The sequence below is a fragment of the Natrix helvetica genome (assembly GCF_964273705.1).
Source record: "Natrix helvetica genome assembly, chromosome: 16".
NCBI lineage: Eukaryota > Metazoa > Chordata > Lepidosauria > Squamata > Natricidae > Natrix > Natrix helvetica.
In genome coordinates, this window is record NC_138563.1 from 8,087,920 (window position 1) to 8,105,357 (window position 17,438).

General features: G+C 50.9%; 2 protein-coding genes across 9 annotated transcripts in view; one reads left to right on the forward strand and one right to left on the reverse strand.

Moving 5' to 3' along the window:
* The window catches only part of LOC309400166 (uncharacterized protein), a 189,538-nt gene that overhangs the window by 89,619 nt on the left and 82,481 nt on the right, over positions 1-17,438 (forward strand). The gene's annotated exons all lie outside the window — the stretch shown is intronic.
* Positions 1-17,438, reverse strand: part of ARHGEF2 (Rho/Rac guanine nucleotide exchange factor 2) — a 164,697-nt gene that overhangs the window by 3,135 nt on the left and 144,124 nt on the right. For 7 of the 8 annotated variants that reach the window (XM_081968502.1, XM_081968503.1, XM_081968501.1 and 4 more), the window contains 15 exons: positions 16,566-16,712; positions 14,998-15,248; positions 13,746-13,871; positions 12,796-12,913; positions 11,939-12,190; positions 10,133-10,209; positions 8,400-8,569; positions 7,826-7,893; positions 6,977-7,171; positions 6,029-6,133; positions 5,502-5,569; positions 4,202-4,243; positions 4,022-4,072; positions 3,013-3,420; positions 1,044-1,227 (listed from right to left, as the gene is read on the reverse strand). In XM_081968502.1, the coding sequence (XP_081824628.1) occupies positions 1,044-1,227; positions 3,013-3,420; positions 4,022-4,072; positions 4,202-4,243; positions 5,502-5,569; positions 6,029-6,133; positions 6,977-7,171; positions 7,826-7,893; positions 8,400-8,569; positions 10,133-10,209; positions 11,939-12,190; positions 12,796-12,913; positions 13,746-13,871; positions 14,998-15,248; positions 16,566-16,712 (2,262 nt within the window). The remainder of the gene's footprint in view (positions 1-1,043; positions 1,228-3,012; positions 3,421-4,021; positions 4,073-4,201; positions 4,244-5,501; positions 5,570-6,028; positions 6,134-6,976; positions 7,172-7,825; positions 7,894-8,399; positions 8,570-10,132; positions 10,210-11,938; positions 12,191-12,795; positions 12,914-13,745; positions 13,872-14,997; positions 15,249-16,565; positions 16,713-17,438) is intronic. The other variant, XM_081968504.1, reaches the window with a different exon arrangement.

Genomic DNA, 17,438 nt, shown 5'->3' on the forward strand with positions numbered 1-17,438 from the left:
TGCAACACAAAATGGTTTTTCTGCCCGGAAGGCTCCTGGAGTGGGGCTAAAAGGCAAAAAGGGAAGCGGTATGGTCCCTCCCATATATAAATATAATGTATATAATTTATGTACACCGGAACTTTTTACACAAGCACCTATAGTGTGGCTACCTATTTAGATATATCTTAACAATACTCCAAGCCAGGATTTTTAAGAATGGGGAAAAGGAGAAAGAAAGAAAGAAAGAAAGAAAGAAAGAAAGAAAGAAAGAAAGAAGGAAGGAAGGAAGGAAGGAAGGAAGGAAGGAAGGAAGGAAGGAAGGAAGGAAGGAAGGAGACAGCACTTCACCCAAGCCATTGAAGCAACAGAGAATGGAAGATTATACTGCAAACAGACAGTCTGTTCCAGTAAGTCACTCATCCTCAGTCTCCTTATCAGATAAATTTAATTTATGTGACTCATTGGAATGGGATTTAAAAACCATTAGGACAGCAGGACTCACCTGGGAAGGGGGGAGGGGCAGGAGGACGAGATTCCAAGTGCCTGCCTAAGGGAACCAAGTGGCACCTGGCTGCCCCCTGGCGGTTCTCGGCTTGTGCCAGCAGCAGGAAGTCCTCACCTTACGACCACAACTGAGCCCAAAATTTATATTGCTAAGTGAGACATTGGTTAAGTGAGTCTTGCCCCCAATTTTAAGACATTTCTTGCCACCGTTGCTAAGGGAATCGTTGCATTTGTTTTAATTAGTAAACCAGCCGTTAAGTGAATCTGGCCTGCCCGTGGACTTTGCTTGTCGGAAGGTCGTAAAAAGGGGATCGTGTGACCCTCGGGGACACTGCGACCGTCGTAAAGATGAGCCAGTTGCCAAGCTTCTGAATTCTGATCAGGTGCCCACGGGGATGCAGCGATGGTCGTTAAGTGTGAAAAAAAAGTGCTAAGTCGCTTTTTTCAGCGCCCTCTGAACGGTCACTCAATGAGCTGTTGTAAGTCGAGGACTAGCTGTATCTGGCTTCACCTGGTTGGGTAAGAGGGCCAGCCTCATGGTAGGTGCTCCGACTCACCTCTGGGGCTGGATGGGGGAGAGCGGGAGTTGCCCAGGCCCTCCTCCTCCATCAGCACCTGTAGATGTTCTTCTGCCTCTTCCTGCAGTTGACCAGGGAAGGCCACCTCCTCCCGCTGGCCACTGGGGAAGGTCCGGTGCAGGGAGTGGCAGCCGGGCGAGAGGGGCTCTCCGACTCGGTTCTGCTGTGGGGAAGTAAAGGGGCAAGAAGAGCCCTGAGTTAAGCCCCCCCAAGGAAGAGATTCAGTAGTTACAATGCGTTCCCACCCCTCTGCGCCTGAGAAGAACCGTCTGGCTGAAGGGCCTTCAACAGCTTCCCTCCATCAAACGCCACTGCAGAAAATACGACTTCAGCCACAGAGTGGTCAACGCCTGGAATGCTCTACCTGACTCCGTGGTTACATCCTCAAACCCCCCACAGCTTCAACCTCAAACTGTCCACCGTAGACCTCACCCCGTTCCTAAGAGGTCCGTAAAGGGGGCGTGCATAAGCGCACCAGCGTGCCTTCCGTCCCTGTCCTACTATCCCCATTTATTTGTACCCCATTTCCTGCGTTATTGTTCAAGTTTGTTCTTATTCCTGTTATCTTGTACATGTTTGACAAATAGATAAATAAGGAAGGAAGGAAGTACCAAAAGGGCTGCTGGGCAGAACAGAGGCAGAAAATAAATAAATACATCAGAATAGAGTTGAATAGGCACTTTTCTAAAGGCCCACTTTCTAAAAATCAACTTTTCCTAAAGTTGGTTTTGGTTTTGATCCCTTCTTGAGACGGTTGTTCCAAATTCCTCCCATCGGGAGGAATGAAAAATAAAGTACAACGCCCCGGCTTCTCTGGGAGGCTGAAAGGTGGGGGCATGGGCCTCTCCTACCCCCCCAGGCAACGCTCCCCTTTGGCCCCAGAAGGATTCTGCAGCTCTTGACCGCTCAGCCAAGAGTTTGATGCATTGAGCAGCCTTCTCCCCTCCCCTCCAAAGATGATGAGGGGACTGGGGGCTAAAACAGACGACGAACAGTTACAGGAATTGGGCATGGCTAGTCTAGTGAAGAGAAGGACCAGGGGAGACAGGAGAGCATCTTCCAATATTTAACAGAGGGATACAGTCAAGATCAAGAGAGTTACTAATACTACTCTATAAAGCCTTAGTAAGGCCACACCTAGAGTACTGCATTCAGTTTTGGTCACCACAGTATAAAAAAGAGGTTGAGACTCTGGAAAGAGTGCAGAGAAGAGCAACCAGGATGATGAGGGGACTGGAGGCTCAAACATACGATGGACGGTTGCAGGAACTGGGCCTGGCTAGTCTAGGGAAGAGAAGGACCAGGGGAGACAGGAGAGCATCTTCCAATATTTGAGGGGCTGCCCCAGAGAGGAGGAAGGGGGTCAAGCTGTTCTCCAAAGGACCCGAAGGCCAGAGAAGGAAGAATGGATGGAAACTGACCAAGGAGAGATTCAACCTGGAAATAAGGAGGAATTTCCTGACAGGGAGAACAATCCACCCATGGAAGAGAAGTTGCCTTCAGAGGTTGTGGGAGCTTCATCCCTGGAGGCTTTCAAGCGACTGGACTGCCCTCTGTCAGAAACGGTGAAGGGTCTCCTGCTTGAGTGGGGGTTGGACAAGATGACCTACAAAGTCCCCTCCAAGTCTGTTAATCTATTAAAGTCAGTCTTTTTGTTCTTTAAAGAACTCCACACTTCTAGCTGCCTTGACATTCCAAGTGTCTTTTTTTGAAGGCAAATTTAAAAAGAATCTGACAGAAAGAATGTAAGCACAATAAATTAAGTTGCACCACCATAGCTGGGCCTTAGGGCAGAGCCCGCAGCTAGAATGCAGTTGGCAGCAGATCGCAGCTCCCTGGCTGGAAAAACCTGGGGGAGCTGGAGAGGATCAAATGCAGCCCAGAGCCTCCCCACGCCAGCCCCATGGACAGGAGGAAGATTCCCCCCCCCCCAGCCTTTGGCACTCACTGGAGGTGGGGTGAAACTTTGGTACAAAGCATCTCCAGCCGGCAAACTGCGCCTCCGGGGCTCAGTTCCCTTCCGAATCCAGACGGCTTCCATAGTCAGCCGGGGCGTGGCCAGCTGCCTCCGGGCCTCGTCCGCCTCTCGCTCCAGCCGCTGCCTCTCCCCCTCGCTCTCCCGCAGCCGGGCCTCCAGGACGGCCACCTCCTGGGCCTTCTCCTGGCCCAGCTGCCGGCAGCGGTTGAGCTCCTGCTGCAAGAGGGCATGCTGCTTCTGCAAGAGTGAGAGCTCTGTGCTTTGCTGGTCGGCCAAGGGGGCCTCTTTGCAGGAGTTGCTGCGGCTCAGCCGTTCCCGCCGTTCCCCGGCCTCGGGCGCCTGGAAGGCCAGCCGGGTGTCCTGATGCGCTACGACGCCCTGGGGGAGAAAGAGGAAGAGGGCAGCAGGCGGCTTCTCTCCCCTCCCCAACCAACTGTCCTTTACTGTCATGGCTGCCGTTCTGCTTCTAGCTTCGCTTCACATCTTGCCAGCCTGACATTAGCAACGAGGGTGGAGGGATTGTAATGTGGGTGGATGTGGGAAGGGGACCGTTTGCGCCCGGCCCAGAAAGGGAGTCGCACCAATCCAGCAAAAGTTCAGCCAAAAAGAATGCGGAGATGGAGAAGGTGTGAACAGAGGGTCCATTTCCTAAACAACAGCAATAGCCCTTAGACTTATATACCACTTTGCAGTGCTTTCCAGCCCTCGCTAAGCGGTTTACAGAGGCAGCCTATTTGCCCCCAACAATCTCAGTCCAATTTTCCCCCCAACGCCGTTGCTAATGTCAGGCTGTCAGTTTCTGAAGCTTGGATAGGAGAGAGGCAGCCATGACAGCTGCTCTGCTTGGCATGCGTGCCAGTTCAGAGACGTTGCCCCGTGGGTACAGCTTTTGATGGGATTAAAGGGAGAGCCATCATCTTAACGGCCTTCCATTCCTTGAAGGTAAGTTGAATAACCCTTTAGTAGAGGAGGGTCTAACCTGCAATCCATGGAGTAGAGAATAGAGGCTCTTGAGGCGCTGCAGCATCTCCTGGAGATGGGGGAGAGAAGGCTGCGTTCAGGCCAAGCTCCCTCCCGCATCCCACCCCACCGCAAAAGCCCCACATCCTCCCTCTCATCCCTGCAGCATTCCCTTCCCTCAGGCACACTTCCAACTCACCTCCTGCACTCCTCTGGCCTGCAGCTGGTTGCCATTTCCGTCCTAAGAGAGGAAGGCATCAGCCACGTGAGAGGCCACAGTGCCAAAACGGACCGAAAGCTCAGCTCAAAACAGAAGGGTGGCCGAGGATTTCCCCTCCCCTCCTACCAGGAAGAGTGAGGATCTCCTCTCCAGTTCCCGATGGGCCCAAGGACAGGTCCTCCCTCCGGCTGGATCCCCACCACCCGCCCCACCCACCAATTTCCCAGTCATCCCAGCGAGGCCACAGAAAGCTGCTGAACATCTCAGGGGTGGCCCGCAGAGCTGGCAGCAGATTCGGACAGTGAGGAGGGTTAGGAAGGAACATGGGCCAGTCCTGGAGTCTGGGGAAGGCTCTGAGGAGGGCTCTGTGTCAGAGGCAGAGAGGGGGTCGAGGCCATATGCCAGTTATCAGCTGCCTTCGGAGCTAGACAGCAGTGAGGCAGAGGAACAGCTGGAGCCTGTTCCCAGTGTGTGCATGTGCAGAGCTTCCAGAAGAAAAGAACAGCTAAGAAATCAGGGTTGACTTGGGAGTAAAGCCGCAGGTGGACGGTGAATGGCCCCTCCCATAGGGAATAAAAGAGGAGCGAAAGGGGAGGGGGCTTTTGCAGGAAACAATTCGTTCATTCGTTCGTTAGATTCCTTTCAGGAGTGTGAAGATCTGTCCGTGAATCTCAGAGACTCTCCTGTGCCCGGACTTTCCTTGCACAGCCCCTTATTTGCAAATATTCGCATGGCCGCTTTCCAAGCTAGATAAGGTCTGTGGTCATAAATGCGCCTTTGAAAGACTGTTTGCCAGGCCTTGGCTGAAGGTGAATGAGAAGAATTCCCATTCGTTTAATAAAAGGGGTTTTGTCGGGACCAGGACTCTGCTTCGTGCTTTTGCGGGAAGCCTAGATCCGAACAGAAGAAGCCCCAAATCTTCCTAGCAACAAGCCTTTTTTTCCCAACTACCCTGACGCCAAGATGGGAGAAAGCGTTGCTAATGGAATTTCAAGGGGTGCGATTTCCATCAGCTTCCTTGGTTAAAAAAAAAATGATTTAAAAAAAAAATTGGCCTTCTTTTAAAAGAGCTCTTGCAGAAGGCGTAAAAAGCCCAGGAAGCCTTCTGCGCGGGGCAAATAACGCATGGCCAGTGGAAGGTTCTGCCCGTTCCCCAAAGTGGCTGAAGTCTGGCCAACTGACCCAGCAGTTCTCCAAGGAAGGCAGCTGCCGTGCCCGGCTGCAGCACTGAAACGGGGAAAGGGGCTCGTCGGCTGTCCAGCTGCTTCGCGAAACTCACCCGATGGTTTGACTCCGCCTCTACCCTGGTAAACTCGAGAGCGTCGTTCATGATTCGAGTCTCCCCGTCTGTAGGAAGAAGAAGGGAGAGGGGAGTTCAGTTCCAGGGAAATGAATGCAAAATATCTTATTTGAGCGCTAAAATAAAGAGTGACGCATTTCCCCCAGAGCGTTCCGTTTCGCTCCCATTTTGCCCTCGGCTGCTGTCCGCCAACGCACCCATTTCCCAGATAAATCGGAAACGTCACTGGGCCGAGTCTGAGAACCGCTGGGCTAGATAGTCATGCTAATACAGCAGGGGTTTCCAAAGTTGAGAACTTTAAGACTTGTGGACTTCAACTCCCAGAATTCCCCAGCCAGCCATGCTGGCTGGGGAATTCTGGGAGTTGAAGTCCACAAGTCTTAAAGTTCCCAACTTTGGACACCCCTGTAATACAGTGATTTGCCCTGTGGCTAGTTGGCCCAGTGAGTTAGCCATGGCGATTTGATTTAGCTGTGGGCTGAAGAAGAAAGTGGGGGGGCTCTTACTTGCGGAGTAATTGGGGTTGGGGCTGGAGCAGCTGCCGGGAGTCTGCGTGTGATTCTGCTCTGGATCCCAGGCGGGTCCCGCGACGAGATCTTTCAAAACTTCCACTGGAGATGCATTTTGTCGGTGAAGAGAGACAGAACACACACACACACAAACAAACAAACACACACACACATTTAACAAACAGATACTCTTTCTCTTGTTCTGTAATAACATGTGGTTTTATATAGAGAGCATATCACAGAAGTGAGTACACCCTCTCACAGTTTGTAAATATTTAAGTCTATCCTTTCATGTGACAACACTGAAGAAATGACACTGTCAGGCCTGCAGCCATATACTTTATGGATCTTTGGCCTGCCACACTTTCTATTATTTTACTATGCCTTTTCTGTGGTGGGAAAATGGGACGGGGGGGATTATACGGAGTTAGATGCTACGTAGCCAAAACAAAATTCCATCTAGAAAACCAAGGTCATCCTTTGTTTCTGCACCTGACCGGATCTGGATGGGTGGAAGCTGCCAGCGTGGCAGTGGGAGATTGGACCATGCGATGGACTTGTGGGTGTGGGGGGCAAGATCTTGAACTTTCAACTGGGTGGGGAAAACCGGGAAGCTTTCAGATTCGGGGTTTCCCAGATGTCCCAACACGGCTCTCTTAATAAATTGGAACTTTGAGCAATACTTTGCCTTGGACTCTGATTTAATTTTGGATGCTATTTGGAACCCTGACAGACACTTGGCTACAATGTAAAGTAGTGAGTATACAGCTTGTATAACAGGGTAAAAGTGCTCTCCCCTCAAAATAACACAACACACAGCCATGAATGTCTAAACCCCTGGCAACAAAAGTGAGTAAGTCTCCGTAAGCATCTTGATCTAGAGCCCCATTTCTTCAAAAACGAAGGCCTCCCCCTTGCAATGTTCTGGCGTGGGGAGAACGGTACCTTCCCTGATGGCTTCCTGGATCAGCTTCTCGCCATGCAAGGAGTCTGAGGACTCGGTGCGGAAGAGAGCGCGGGGGTTCCCCCAGGGCGAGGGGTTGTCTTCCCTGCCGCTCTGAAGGGCCACGAGCTCCGCGAAGAGTTCTGTTTTCTCCCTTAGTAGCGCCCCGATCTCATGGTCGCACTGCTGAATCTTATCTGTGGGAAGGAAGGAAGCGAAGGTAACTGTTCGGACCTAGGCTTCCCCAGCAGCACGAAGCCTCGTCCTCGTCCCGATAAACCCCTTTTATTTCATTGACAGTGAAGTCCTCTCCAGCAAAGTCTTTCCTCACCCACAGTCTTTCAAGAGAGTTCCCAATTACCGACCTTTCTCAGGCGTGGGGAGTGGCCAGGCCGATATCTTTCAGATGGGGAAGAATGCAGGAATGAACTAATTGCCTCCTGCAAACTCCACTCCCCTGTTGCTCCTCTTTTATTTCCTCTGGGAGGGGCCATTCATCGTCCACCTGTGGCTTTTCTCCCAAGTTGACCCCTGTTCCTTAGCTGTTCCCTTCGTCTGGCAACTCTGCGCATGTGCACACTGGGAACAGGCTCCAGATGTTCTTCTGCCTCACTGATGTCTGACTTTGAAGGCAGCTGATAACTGACATATAACTGTGGCCCCCTCTCTGCCTCCAACACAGAGCCTGCCTTCCCCAGACTCCAGGACTGGCCCATGTTCCTCCCCAGCCTCCTCACTGTCCGAACCTGCTGCCAACTCTGCTGCCAGCTGGTGAGCCACAACAGTAACTGCCAGGGCAAGGTGCAGGAGGGAAAAACAAAGTCTGCCCGGGGAAGCTGGGAATGACTTACCTTTCAGCTTCCTGAGAGAGGCTTCGCTCTCGGTCTCAATGAAGGGGAAGCCAGCCCTGTCAGGGCAGCTGCAGAGGAGAGGCAAGCAGGAAGGACATCAGGTTAACCAATCGGGACATAAAGGGACGGGATTTTTTAAAGAAGAGACTGTGGACACTTGTCTGAAAGGGTACAGGGTCTCCTGCTTAAGCAGGGGGCTGGACGAGAAGACCTGTAAGGTCCTTTCCAGCTCTAGTACAGACAGTCCTCAACTTACAATAGTTCAAACTACAACTAGAACCGGTAGGGACAATTGTCCTTGGTTCTGTAAACCGGTAGTAAAAAAAAAAAAAAAGCTACCGAGGATCGCGCAGCTCAGCTGTCAGCCGCGGGATCCTCGGAAGCTTCCCCCCCCCGCTTTTTAACCCTTTTAAAGGTGAGGGTGAACTGGCAGGGGAAAAAAAAGCTTGCAACAATTGCGCGGCTTAACTGTGAGTCCTACTGCCAAACCTAGGGAGGATGTGAGGAAAGATGACCTGCCCAAGCAAGATTCCCCAACACACACACACACACACACACACACACACACACTCACAGCTTGACACTCTGCTGGATAACCTTCATCCAGGTGTTGCGGTCATCACGGGAAGCAGCGTGGACCTCGTACATCTCGGGCGGAGTGTTGCTGATCAGGAACATGCCCTTCTCCTGGTTGGCAATATCGCGGACAATCAGGTTCTGGATGGAGATGACCGCGGGCTTGTCCTGAAAGGAAAGAAGCACCTTCGGACTCTCCACGCGTCGATAGATCGGTAGGATCATAGGGACCTTGGAGGTCTTCCAGTCCAACCCTCTGCTCATGGCCAGAAACCGTATATCAGGGATGGCAAACCTTTTTCTTACAGCATGCCAAAATTGCGTGCAGGTGTGTAATAGCGTGCCTGTGCCCACACCAATTCAATCTGCCCCGCCCACCTGCACATGCCCGAGCAACCCCCCCTGAAGCCTGGGGAGTGTGAAAACGGCCTCCCCCAGACCCCTGGAGGCTCTCCGGAAGCCGGAAACGGATTGTTTCTGAACTTCTGGTCGGCTCTTTGGGGCCGTTTTTCGCACTCATCAGGCTTCAGGAAAGCCTCCGGAGGCATCGGAAAGCCAACCAGAGGTTCCGGTTGGCCCGTTGTACCTGTTTTTCGCCCACTCCAGCCTCCGGAGGCTTTCCTGACCCCCATCCGAGGCCCTCCAGAAGCTGGAAACAGATCATTTCCAAACTTCCAGTTGGCTCTTTGGGGCTGTTTTTCACCCTCCCCAGGAAAAACTCCAGAGTCTCCGGAAAGCCAACCGGAAGTTCTCGTTGGCCCGTTGAACCTGTTTTTTGCCCTCCCAAGCCTCCGGAGGCTTTCCTGAAGCCCAGGGAAGGCAAAACGGCCTCCCCTGACTCTCTGGAAGGGTGAAAATCAGCTGGCCGGCACACGCACGCCGGGGCTGACGGCTGGCATGCCAGCAAATATGCCTCTGACGTGTGCGACCTGTGGCAGGCGTGCCATAGGTTTGCCATCATAGCCATATATCATCTTGGACAAATGGCCGTCCAATCTTTTCTTCAAAACCTCCAGGGATGGGACACCCGTCACTCCGGGAGGCATTCATTCATCACCCTTGTTCAAAAGTGAAATGCAACATCCCCAGATCCTTGTTTGTTTGGATTCTGGGCAAAGGCCCCCTTCAAGCCATCCTTGGTTTCCTCAATGTAATTTCCCCAGCAACCGTCATTCTTTACCAAGGTCGTCTAGAGCCCTGGGATTTCCTGGTGGTCTTCCATCCAAAATCACCGACTTCTCCTTAGCTTCTTCAGATCAACCACAATTAGGCTAAAAATGTTTGTAACGCTTGCTAGCAAAGACGATCCCAGATCCCACAAGGTCTGTTGCTGGCCCCCCCCCCCCGCCTCTATGTCAACTCATAAAGTTGCCACAGTGAGGAAAGGGGGGGACTGCATTCCACGCACACCTTCGGCTAGAGGCGGATCTCAGATTACTCAGATTACTACAGACTGAGGGGAGGAAGGAACGGGGGCAAAGTTCAGCCCTAATTCAAATGAGGTTTAGATCTGACTGCAATGGGGTACTGCCAAAATGGTGCTCCTAATAAATGACTGGATTTCTTTTGAAACTTGGCTCGAGGCTCATGAATTAATTAGGGCACCTTTCGGAAACCTGACACTCTAAATACAGCCACAGACCTGGGCATTCTGCGCCAAGGGGGCATCCAGTTTGAGACTTGGGTATCTCACCACAGGAAAAGGTGATTGAAAAATAAAAGGGCACTTACCAGGGTGGGGAAAATATACTTTTGGTCCTTCTCTTGCAGGAAGATGAGAACATCCGTCATCAGCACCACCAAGACGTCTGCAAGGGAGAGGGGGACAAGGTAATATAGGAGATCAGGGGTGAAATCCTCTCAGTTCGGTCTGGTTTGGCTGAACTGTGAAGCGGAACGTAAGACTAGGTGCTATTGCTATTTTTCTTCCTTCCCAATTCCTTCTTCCTTCCCTTCCCTTTCTCCCTTCCCTTCCAGGGGTTAGAATGCCCACAGTCAGGAGTTCGATCCGGACCAGCTCAAGGTTGACTCAGGCTTCTGTCCTTCCGAGGTCAGTAAAATGAGGATCCAGATTGTTGGGGGGGGGGGGCAAGAGGCTGACTCTGTAAACCGCTTAGAGAGGGCTGTAAAAGCACTGTGAAGCGGTATATAAGTCTAAGTGCTATTGCTATCTTCCTTCCTTCCTTCCTTCTTTCCTTCCTTCCTTCCTTCCTTCCCAGTGGTGAGAATGCAGGATTGCAGGCTCTGCCCACAGTCAGGAGTTCGATCTGGACCAGCTCAAGGTCGACTCAGGCTTCCGTCCTTCCGAGGTCAGTAAAATGAGGACCCAGATTGTTGGGGCAAGAGGCTGACTCTGTAAACCGCTTAGAGAGGGCTGGAAAGCACCGTGAAGAGGTATATAAGTCTAAGCGCTATTGCTATCTTCCTTCCTTCCTTCCTTCCTTCCTTCCTTCCTTCCTTCCTTCCTTCCTTCCTTCCTTCCTTCCTTCCTTCCCTCCCTCCCTCCCTCCCTCCCTCCCTCCCCCCCTCCCTCCCAGTGGTGAGAATGCAGGATTGCAGGCTAACTCTGTCCATTGCCAGCAGTTCGATCCTGACTGGCTCCAGGTTGACTCAGCCTTCCCTCCTTCCAAGGTCAGTAAGATTGTTGGGGGCAAGAGGCTGACTCTGTAAACCGCTTAGAGGGGGCTGGAGAGCACCGTGAAGCAGGATATAAGTCTAAGGGCTATTGTTATTGCTGAATTTCTCACTTAGCAACATAAATTCTGGGCTCAATTGTGGTCATAAGTTGAGGACTACCTATGCTGCATAGCTGAAGACTTTCTGCACATCTCCTTGATTTGTATAAATAAAAGACAGGGTCAAATAGACGTACGAAGGAGTAAATGATAGCGGCCATGATTATTCCATGTTTCACCCTAAATACGGAGAGAGAGAGAAAGCCTCACAGAAGGAGACAGCACTATAGAACTCAACTCAAAATATCTACAGGTAGTCCTCGACTTACAACAATCTGTTTAGTGGACCTTTCAAAGTTACGACAGCATTGAAAAATGTGACATGACTATTTTTTACAGTTGTTACAATTGCCGCATCCTCACGATCATGCGATCAAAATTCAGACGCTTGCCAACCGACTCATAATTATGACGGTCGCAGGGTCCCCGGGGTCATATGGTCCTTTTTGTGACCTTTTGACCAGCAAAGTTCATGGGGAAATCAGATTCGCTTAACAACCAGGTTACTGACTTAACAACTGCAGTGAATCACTTAACAACCAAGTTACGGACAAATCAATGACAGTGATTCACTTAACAACACAACGAAGGTCATCAAAAGAAGGTCATAAAAACGGGGCAAAATTCACCCTAACAAATGTCTTATTTAACAAAGAAATTTTGGGCTCAATATATTAATTCGCTTAATCTGTTTGCAGAACCTGCCTCTCCTTAGTTCAGAAGCTAAACCACGGCAGGGAGGGGGTGGGGGGGTGGGGAGGGGGGGGTCTTTCCTGCCCCTCGAGCAAGAACACCGTCCCACCTTTGAAGCGCCCGGCGGGGGTCTTCCAGAGCATGCAGCCGTCATGGACCAGTTTCCGTCGCAGCATCTCCTCCTTGCTGAAGGGCCCCCGCTCCCGGGGCAGGTGGGCCTTGGTCCGTCCATCCAACCGGCCGTAGATTTCCTGCAGCCGCGCGTTTTTCCCCTGATTGTGGACTTCCTGGTCGACGGTGGAGATCAGCTCTTTGACCAGCGATAGGGCTGTGCTCAGGTCTTTCTGATCCACTTCGTTCCCTGGGGGGGGTGTGAAGATGGGGGGGGGACGAGAAAGAGAACGTTAGCGGATTCACTGAGAGAGCCTCGGAAAGGGACGGAAGGGAGAAGAGAGAAAAGCAACATTTGCAGGCAATTCAGAGGCAGCTGCGCAGCCCAGGAGGGGCAGACACACGGCTTTCCTTCTTAAAGAATGAAAATAATAAATTAAGGCATTCTTAAAGATCCATCTCATCCTGGGCAACCTTTTTTTTTTGAACTATTACCATCCGGCAGCCGGTACAGGATAATAAAAACAAGGACAAATAGGCTGAAAAACAGCTTCTATCAGATGGATTAACAGAGGGATTTGAAGATTACTGCAATGTTTAATTTAACCTCTATACACACACACACAATATACTAAACACACACACACACACACACACGTATGTATGTTATACACACACACACACACTACATATTCCATACTTTAAATATTAGAAATATATTTCTTAGGTGATAGAAACAGCCCATAGTACAAATTTGAAAAATAGATGTCATTAACTGTTAATGAAAGTTTTTTTTTCCCTTAAAAAACATAACAAGACACTAAAAGGCCGCCTGTGCCTCACTCTCTCGGGTACCTTTGGAGTTTTGCAGGATTCGATCGATGAGCCCAGGATATTTGGTGATGCGCTGAGTGACGAGGAGAATGCATTCTTGCATCCCGTGCCGCCGAAGCACCGTCGAGCGTGACAATTTCTAGAAACATTGAGGCAGGAGGAGGATTACCCAGAATCCCTCCACAAGATATGCAGCCCACGACTGTACACCATCTCACCCACATGATCTCACGCCAGATCTGAACCCCAAAGCTTCGGTCACCGCTATAAAATGAGGACGTGCACAAGCCCTGAAAGGGTTGCGCGTAGGACTACAGGTAGTCCTCGAGTGGGACTGGAATTTCAGTCACTAAGAGAAGCTGTCTCTCTGCTATTCAAGCCTCACGAGCTGACAGCCTGACATTAGCAACTGAGGAGGGGAAGGTTGATCTGTAAGAAAGATGGGGGGGTGGAAGGCCAGCCTAGCCTCGTGAGAAGTTCCAGCTAGTGAAGGACAACCATTGGTTATGCAGAGCTGGGAACTGAGAACCTGTTTACTAAATAATATGCAAGAGCCTGATTGGATATTTGCAGATAACTGGCCGGGAAAAAATTTGCTTTGCGTTGTTTGCACGGGAAAACCTCAGATTCGGCTTTGCTACTTCTGCAACCATTTAAGCTTCTGTAAAGTCTATTCTGGGCAAAAACAAGCCTTTCTTTGTCAGGTGGGACGGTTGACTCAGTGATTTCGGCACTAACCAAATGCCAGGGTTATAGGGGAGGTTGTCGGCTTCCCACAACCAAATCGCTGGGAGAATCCTCAGGTGATTTGCAAGCAGGCTGGCGGGCAGGTAAAAATAGCTGCTGCCAGGAAGGAGGAGGCAAGGAGAGGATGCGCAAGGGTTCCTCTGGTTTGTGACCCCGCTGAAGGCCGCTGCAGAAACAGGCTGGGGATCAGGAAAGGGTGCGGGAGAAACAGGGGAAGACCTTACCCGGATGAATTGCTGGAACCGCTTGTCCCGGGTGAAGAGCTCCTTGTAAAGCTTGACGGCTTTGGTGTGGTGGCTGCAGAACTCTGAGTAGGCCTTCTTCATCTGCTCAGCAGCGGGGCCTGAAAACTGGAAGGCAGGATTGGCTTGGTGTAGTGCTAAAGGCACCAAACTAGAAACCAGGAGACAGTGAGTTCTAGTTCCACCTCAGGCATGAAAGCCGGCTGGGTGATTTTGGACCAATCACCAGGAGATGGTGAGTTCTAGTTCTGCTTTAGGCATGAAAGCCGGCCGGGTGATTTGGGGCCAATAACCAGGAGATGGTGAGTTCTAGTTCTGCTTTAGGCATGAAAGCCGGCCGGGTGATTTGGGGCCAAATACCAGGAGACAGTGAGTTCTAGTTCCACCTCAGGCATGAAAGCCGGCCGGGTGATTTGGGGCCAATCACCAGGAGACGGTGAGTTCTAGTTCCACCTCAGGCATGAAAGCCGGCTGGGTGATTTTGGACCAATCACCAGGAGACAGTGAGTTCTAGTTCCGCCTCAGGCATGAAAGCCAGCTGGGTGATTTGGGGCCAATTACCAGGAGACAGTGAGTTCTAGTTCCGCCTCAGGCATGAAAGCCAGCTGGGTGATTTGGGACCAATCACCAGGAGACGGTGAATTCTAGTTCTGCTTTACACACGTAAGTTGGCTGGGTGACCTGGAGTCAGTCGCCATCTCTCCACCCAACTCATTTCATTGGGTTGTTGTTGTAGGTGGTCCTCAACCTACGACCACAATTGAGCCCAAACTTTCCGTTGCTGAAAACCTGATTGAGTTTCGCCCCATTTTACGACCTTTCTTGCCCCAGTGGTTAAGCGAATGGCCGCACTTGTTCAATTCTAACACAATTGTTAAGGGAATCTGGCTTCCCTGTTGACTTGGCTCGGCAGAAGGTCGCAAAAGGGGACTCACAGGAACACACACACACACACACACACACACTGGGATGCTGCAATAGTCATACATATGAACCAGTTGCCGAGCATCTGAATTTTGACCATAGGACTATGGGGAGGCTTGCAGTCGTAAATCCCTTTTTTCAGTACCGTTGTAAGTTTGAACCAACGGCTGTAAGTCAAGGACTACCTCTAGTAGATACGTTTGCCGCCTTGATTATAACATAATCATGCAGGCAGGGTACAAATGAATAGTAAGAAAGGAGGGGGGAAGGAGGCAAGGGAAGCTCTTCCCAAGGAGGACCCTTCCAGTACCTGCTGGATCAGGAGGTCCCCCAGGCGGCTAATCACAAAATTCTTGCTGCTGCCGTCCGCCAGCGATTCCTTCCGCCGTTGCAAAAGGTGGGCCAGGAAGCCGTCGTGGATCTCGCTGAGCTCGTCCACGCAGGGGAACATGCTCTGCACCACCGCGGCGTCCATCTGCAGGTCTTCCAGCATTCCCTTGCGGAAGAGGTTGGTCATGATCTTCAGCGTCTGGACGTGATGCAGCTCCGTCTGGATCAGCTCTGCGAGGGAGAGACGGGGGGGGGGAAGAGAGTCGGACGGGGAACAAACGGGGGGCTGGGGTGGAGGCCCAGAACCCCCTATAAAGGACAGGAGAGGATCTCGCAACTGAATAACCACACGTGTGTCCCGAATAACAGAATAACGGCGTTGGGAGGGACCTTGGAGGTCTTCCAGTCCAGAGCTCTGGAGCCGCATGTGGCTCTTTCGTCCCTCTGCTGTGGCTCCCTGTCACAAGTCGGTTGTACAATTGATAGGGCTTTCGGTTAGGACAGGTAGAGGAAAAAGGACGCCGTGCTAGGAGGAGACTCTATGGTGGGGGAACCGGACTTCCGGTCAGCTCCAGAATTGAACAGGGGGCTTCCGGTTAGGACATTTGTGGCTCTTTGAGTGTTTAAGATTGTCGACCCCTGTTCAACCCGCTGCTCAGGCAGGAGACCCTGTACAATTTCAGACAAATGGATGGCCAATCTCTTAAAAACCCCAGTGATGGAGCACCCACAACTTCTGGTGGCAAGCTGTTCCATTGGTTATTTGTGCTCATTGTTAGGAAGTTTCTCCTTAATTCCAAGTTGTTTCTCTCCTTGGTTAGTTTCAATCAGAATAGAGCTGGAAGGGACCTGGGAGGCCATCCCTCTGTACTATTCCAGACAAATGATTGTCCAATCTCCTCTTTAAAATGTCCAGGGATGGAGCATCCACAACTTCTGGTGGCAAGCAGTTCCACTGGTTCATTGCCCTTGCTGTTGTTAGGAAGTTTCTTCTTAATTCCAGGTTGCTTCATTGTTTCTTGTTTTGCATTCACAAATGGAGGCAAATTGTTTCACTAGTTAATGGTTCTCACTGTTGCCTTCGGAAGTTGTGGGAGCTTCATCCCTGGAGGATTTCAAGAAGAGACTGGACTGCCCTCGGTCAGAAACGGTGTAGGGTCTCTTGCTTGGGCAGTGGGGAGGGTCGGACTAGATGACCTACAAGGTCCCTTCCAACTCTGTTAATCTGTAAACATTAAAGTTAAAGAGTGGTGTTGTTGGACCCTCACTACTCGCCCTACTACTACTACTACTGCACTACTCACCACCCCCATTCCTCTGCTTAAGTTTTTACAACACTTTTTCAATGTTGCGCTCATTTCCCCAAGGCTTACACTGATGTAGAGCATGGTAGAGAAATGTAATGAAGGCATGGGACGAAACCCTGCTGTGGTCTTGATGGCTTGGGGACTGTCTGGTGTTTCTTCCTCTTGTAGCTTCCTAGGAAAATGGGGGTTGGCCTCTGTCGTTGGGGAGGGGCGTATGTTGATGGGGGGGGGAGCAGCTCACCATAGATGACGTCTTGCCGCTTCATGACTTCCTTCTTGTGCTGCTGAAGGAAGCTGTTGTCCACGGCCAGGCTCCAGGAATCGGCCTCGAAATCCTTCTCGTCCATCTCAAAGTCGCTCATCAACTGGCTGTAAAGGACTTCAGCTCCTGGGGGGGAGAAAGAAAGAGCAAGGGTGTCTACAGGTTGTCCTCGAGATACAACAGTCCGTTTAGCGACCGTTTGAAATTACGCCGACACTGGAAAAAAGGGACTTTGGATCGTTTTTCACACCTACGACCCAGGATCATGTGATCAAAATTCAGTTCAATTCTGTAAACTGCTTAGAGAGGGCTGTGAAGCAGTATATAAGTCTAAGGGCTATTGCTATTCCTTCCTTCCTTCCTTCCTTCCTTCCTTCCTTCCTTCCTTCCTTCCTTCCTTCCTTCCTTCCTGTTAGAATGCAGGATTGCAGGCTAACTCTGCCAACTTCCAGGAGTTCGATCTTGACCACCTCAAGGTCGACTCAGCCTTCCGTCCTTCCGAGGTGGGTAAAATGAGGACCCAGATTGTTGGGGGGCCAAGAGGCTGACTCTGTAAACCGCTTAGATAGAGCTGAAGAAGAGGTATATAAGTCTAAGCGCTGTTGCTATCCAGCCAAGGTTGGATAACCTCGCTTGGGGGTGTTTTGAGCAAAGGCCCCTTCTAAAGTCTAAGTTACTGAAATTAAAAATAAAATATACCAGCGAGATTTCAACGTGCCACGTTTCTATAGATACCACCTCTGCCTTCTATTTTTTCCCCACAGCCCTTCCCTAGGAAACCTGCCAAGTCTTCCCCTGCAAGATTGCTCTGCATTATCTGTTTGTACTCTTCCTTGAACAGGCTTTCCAATT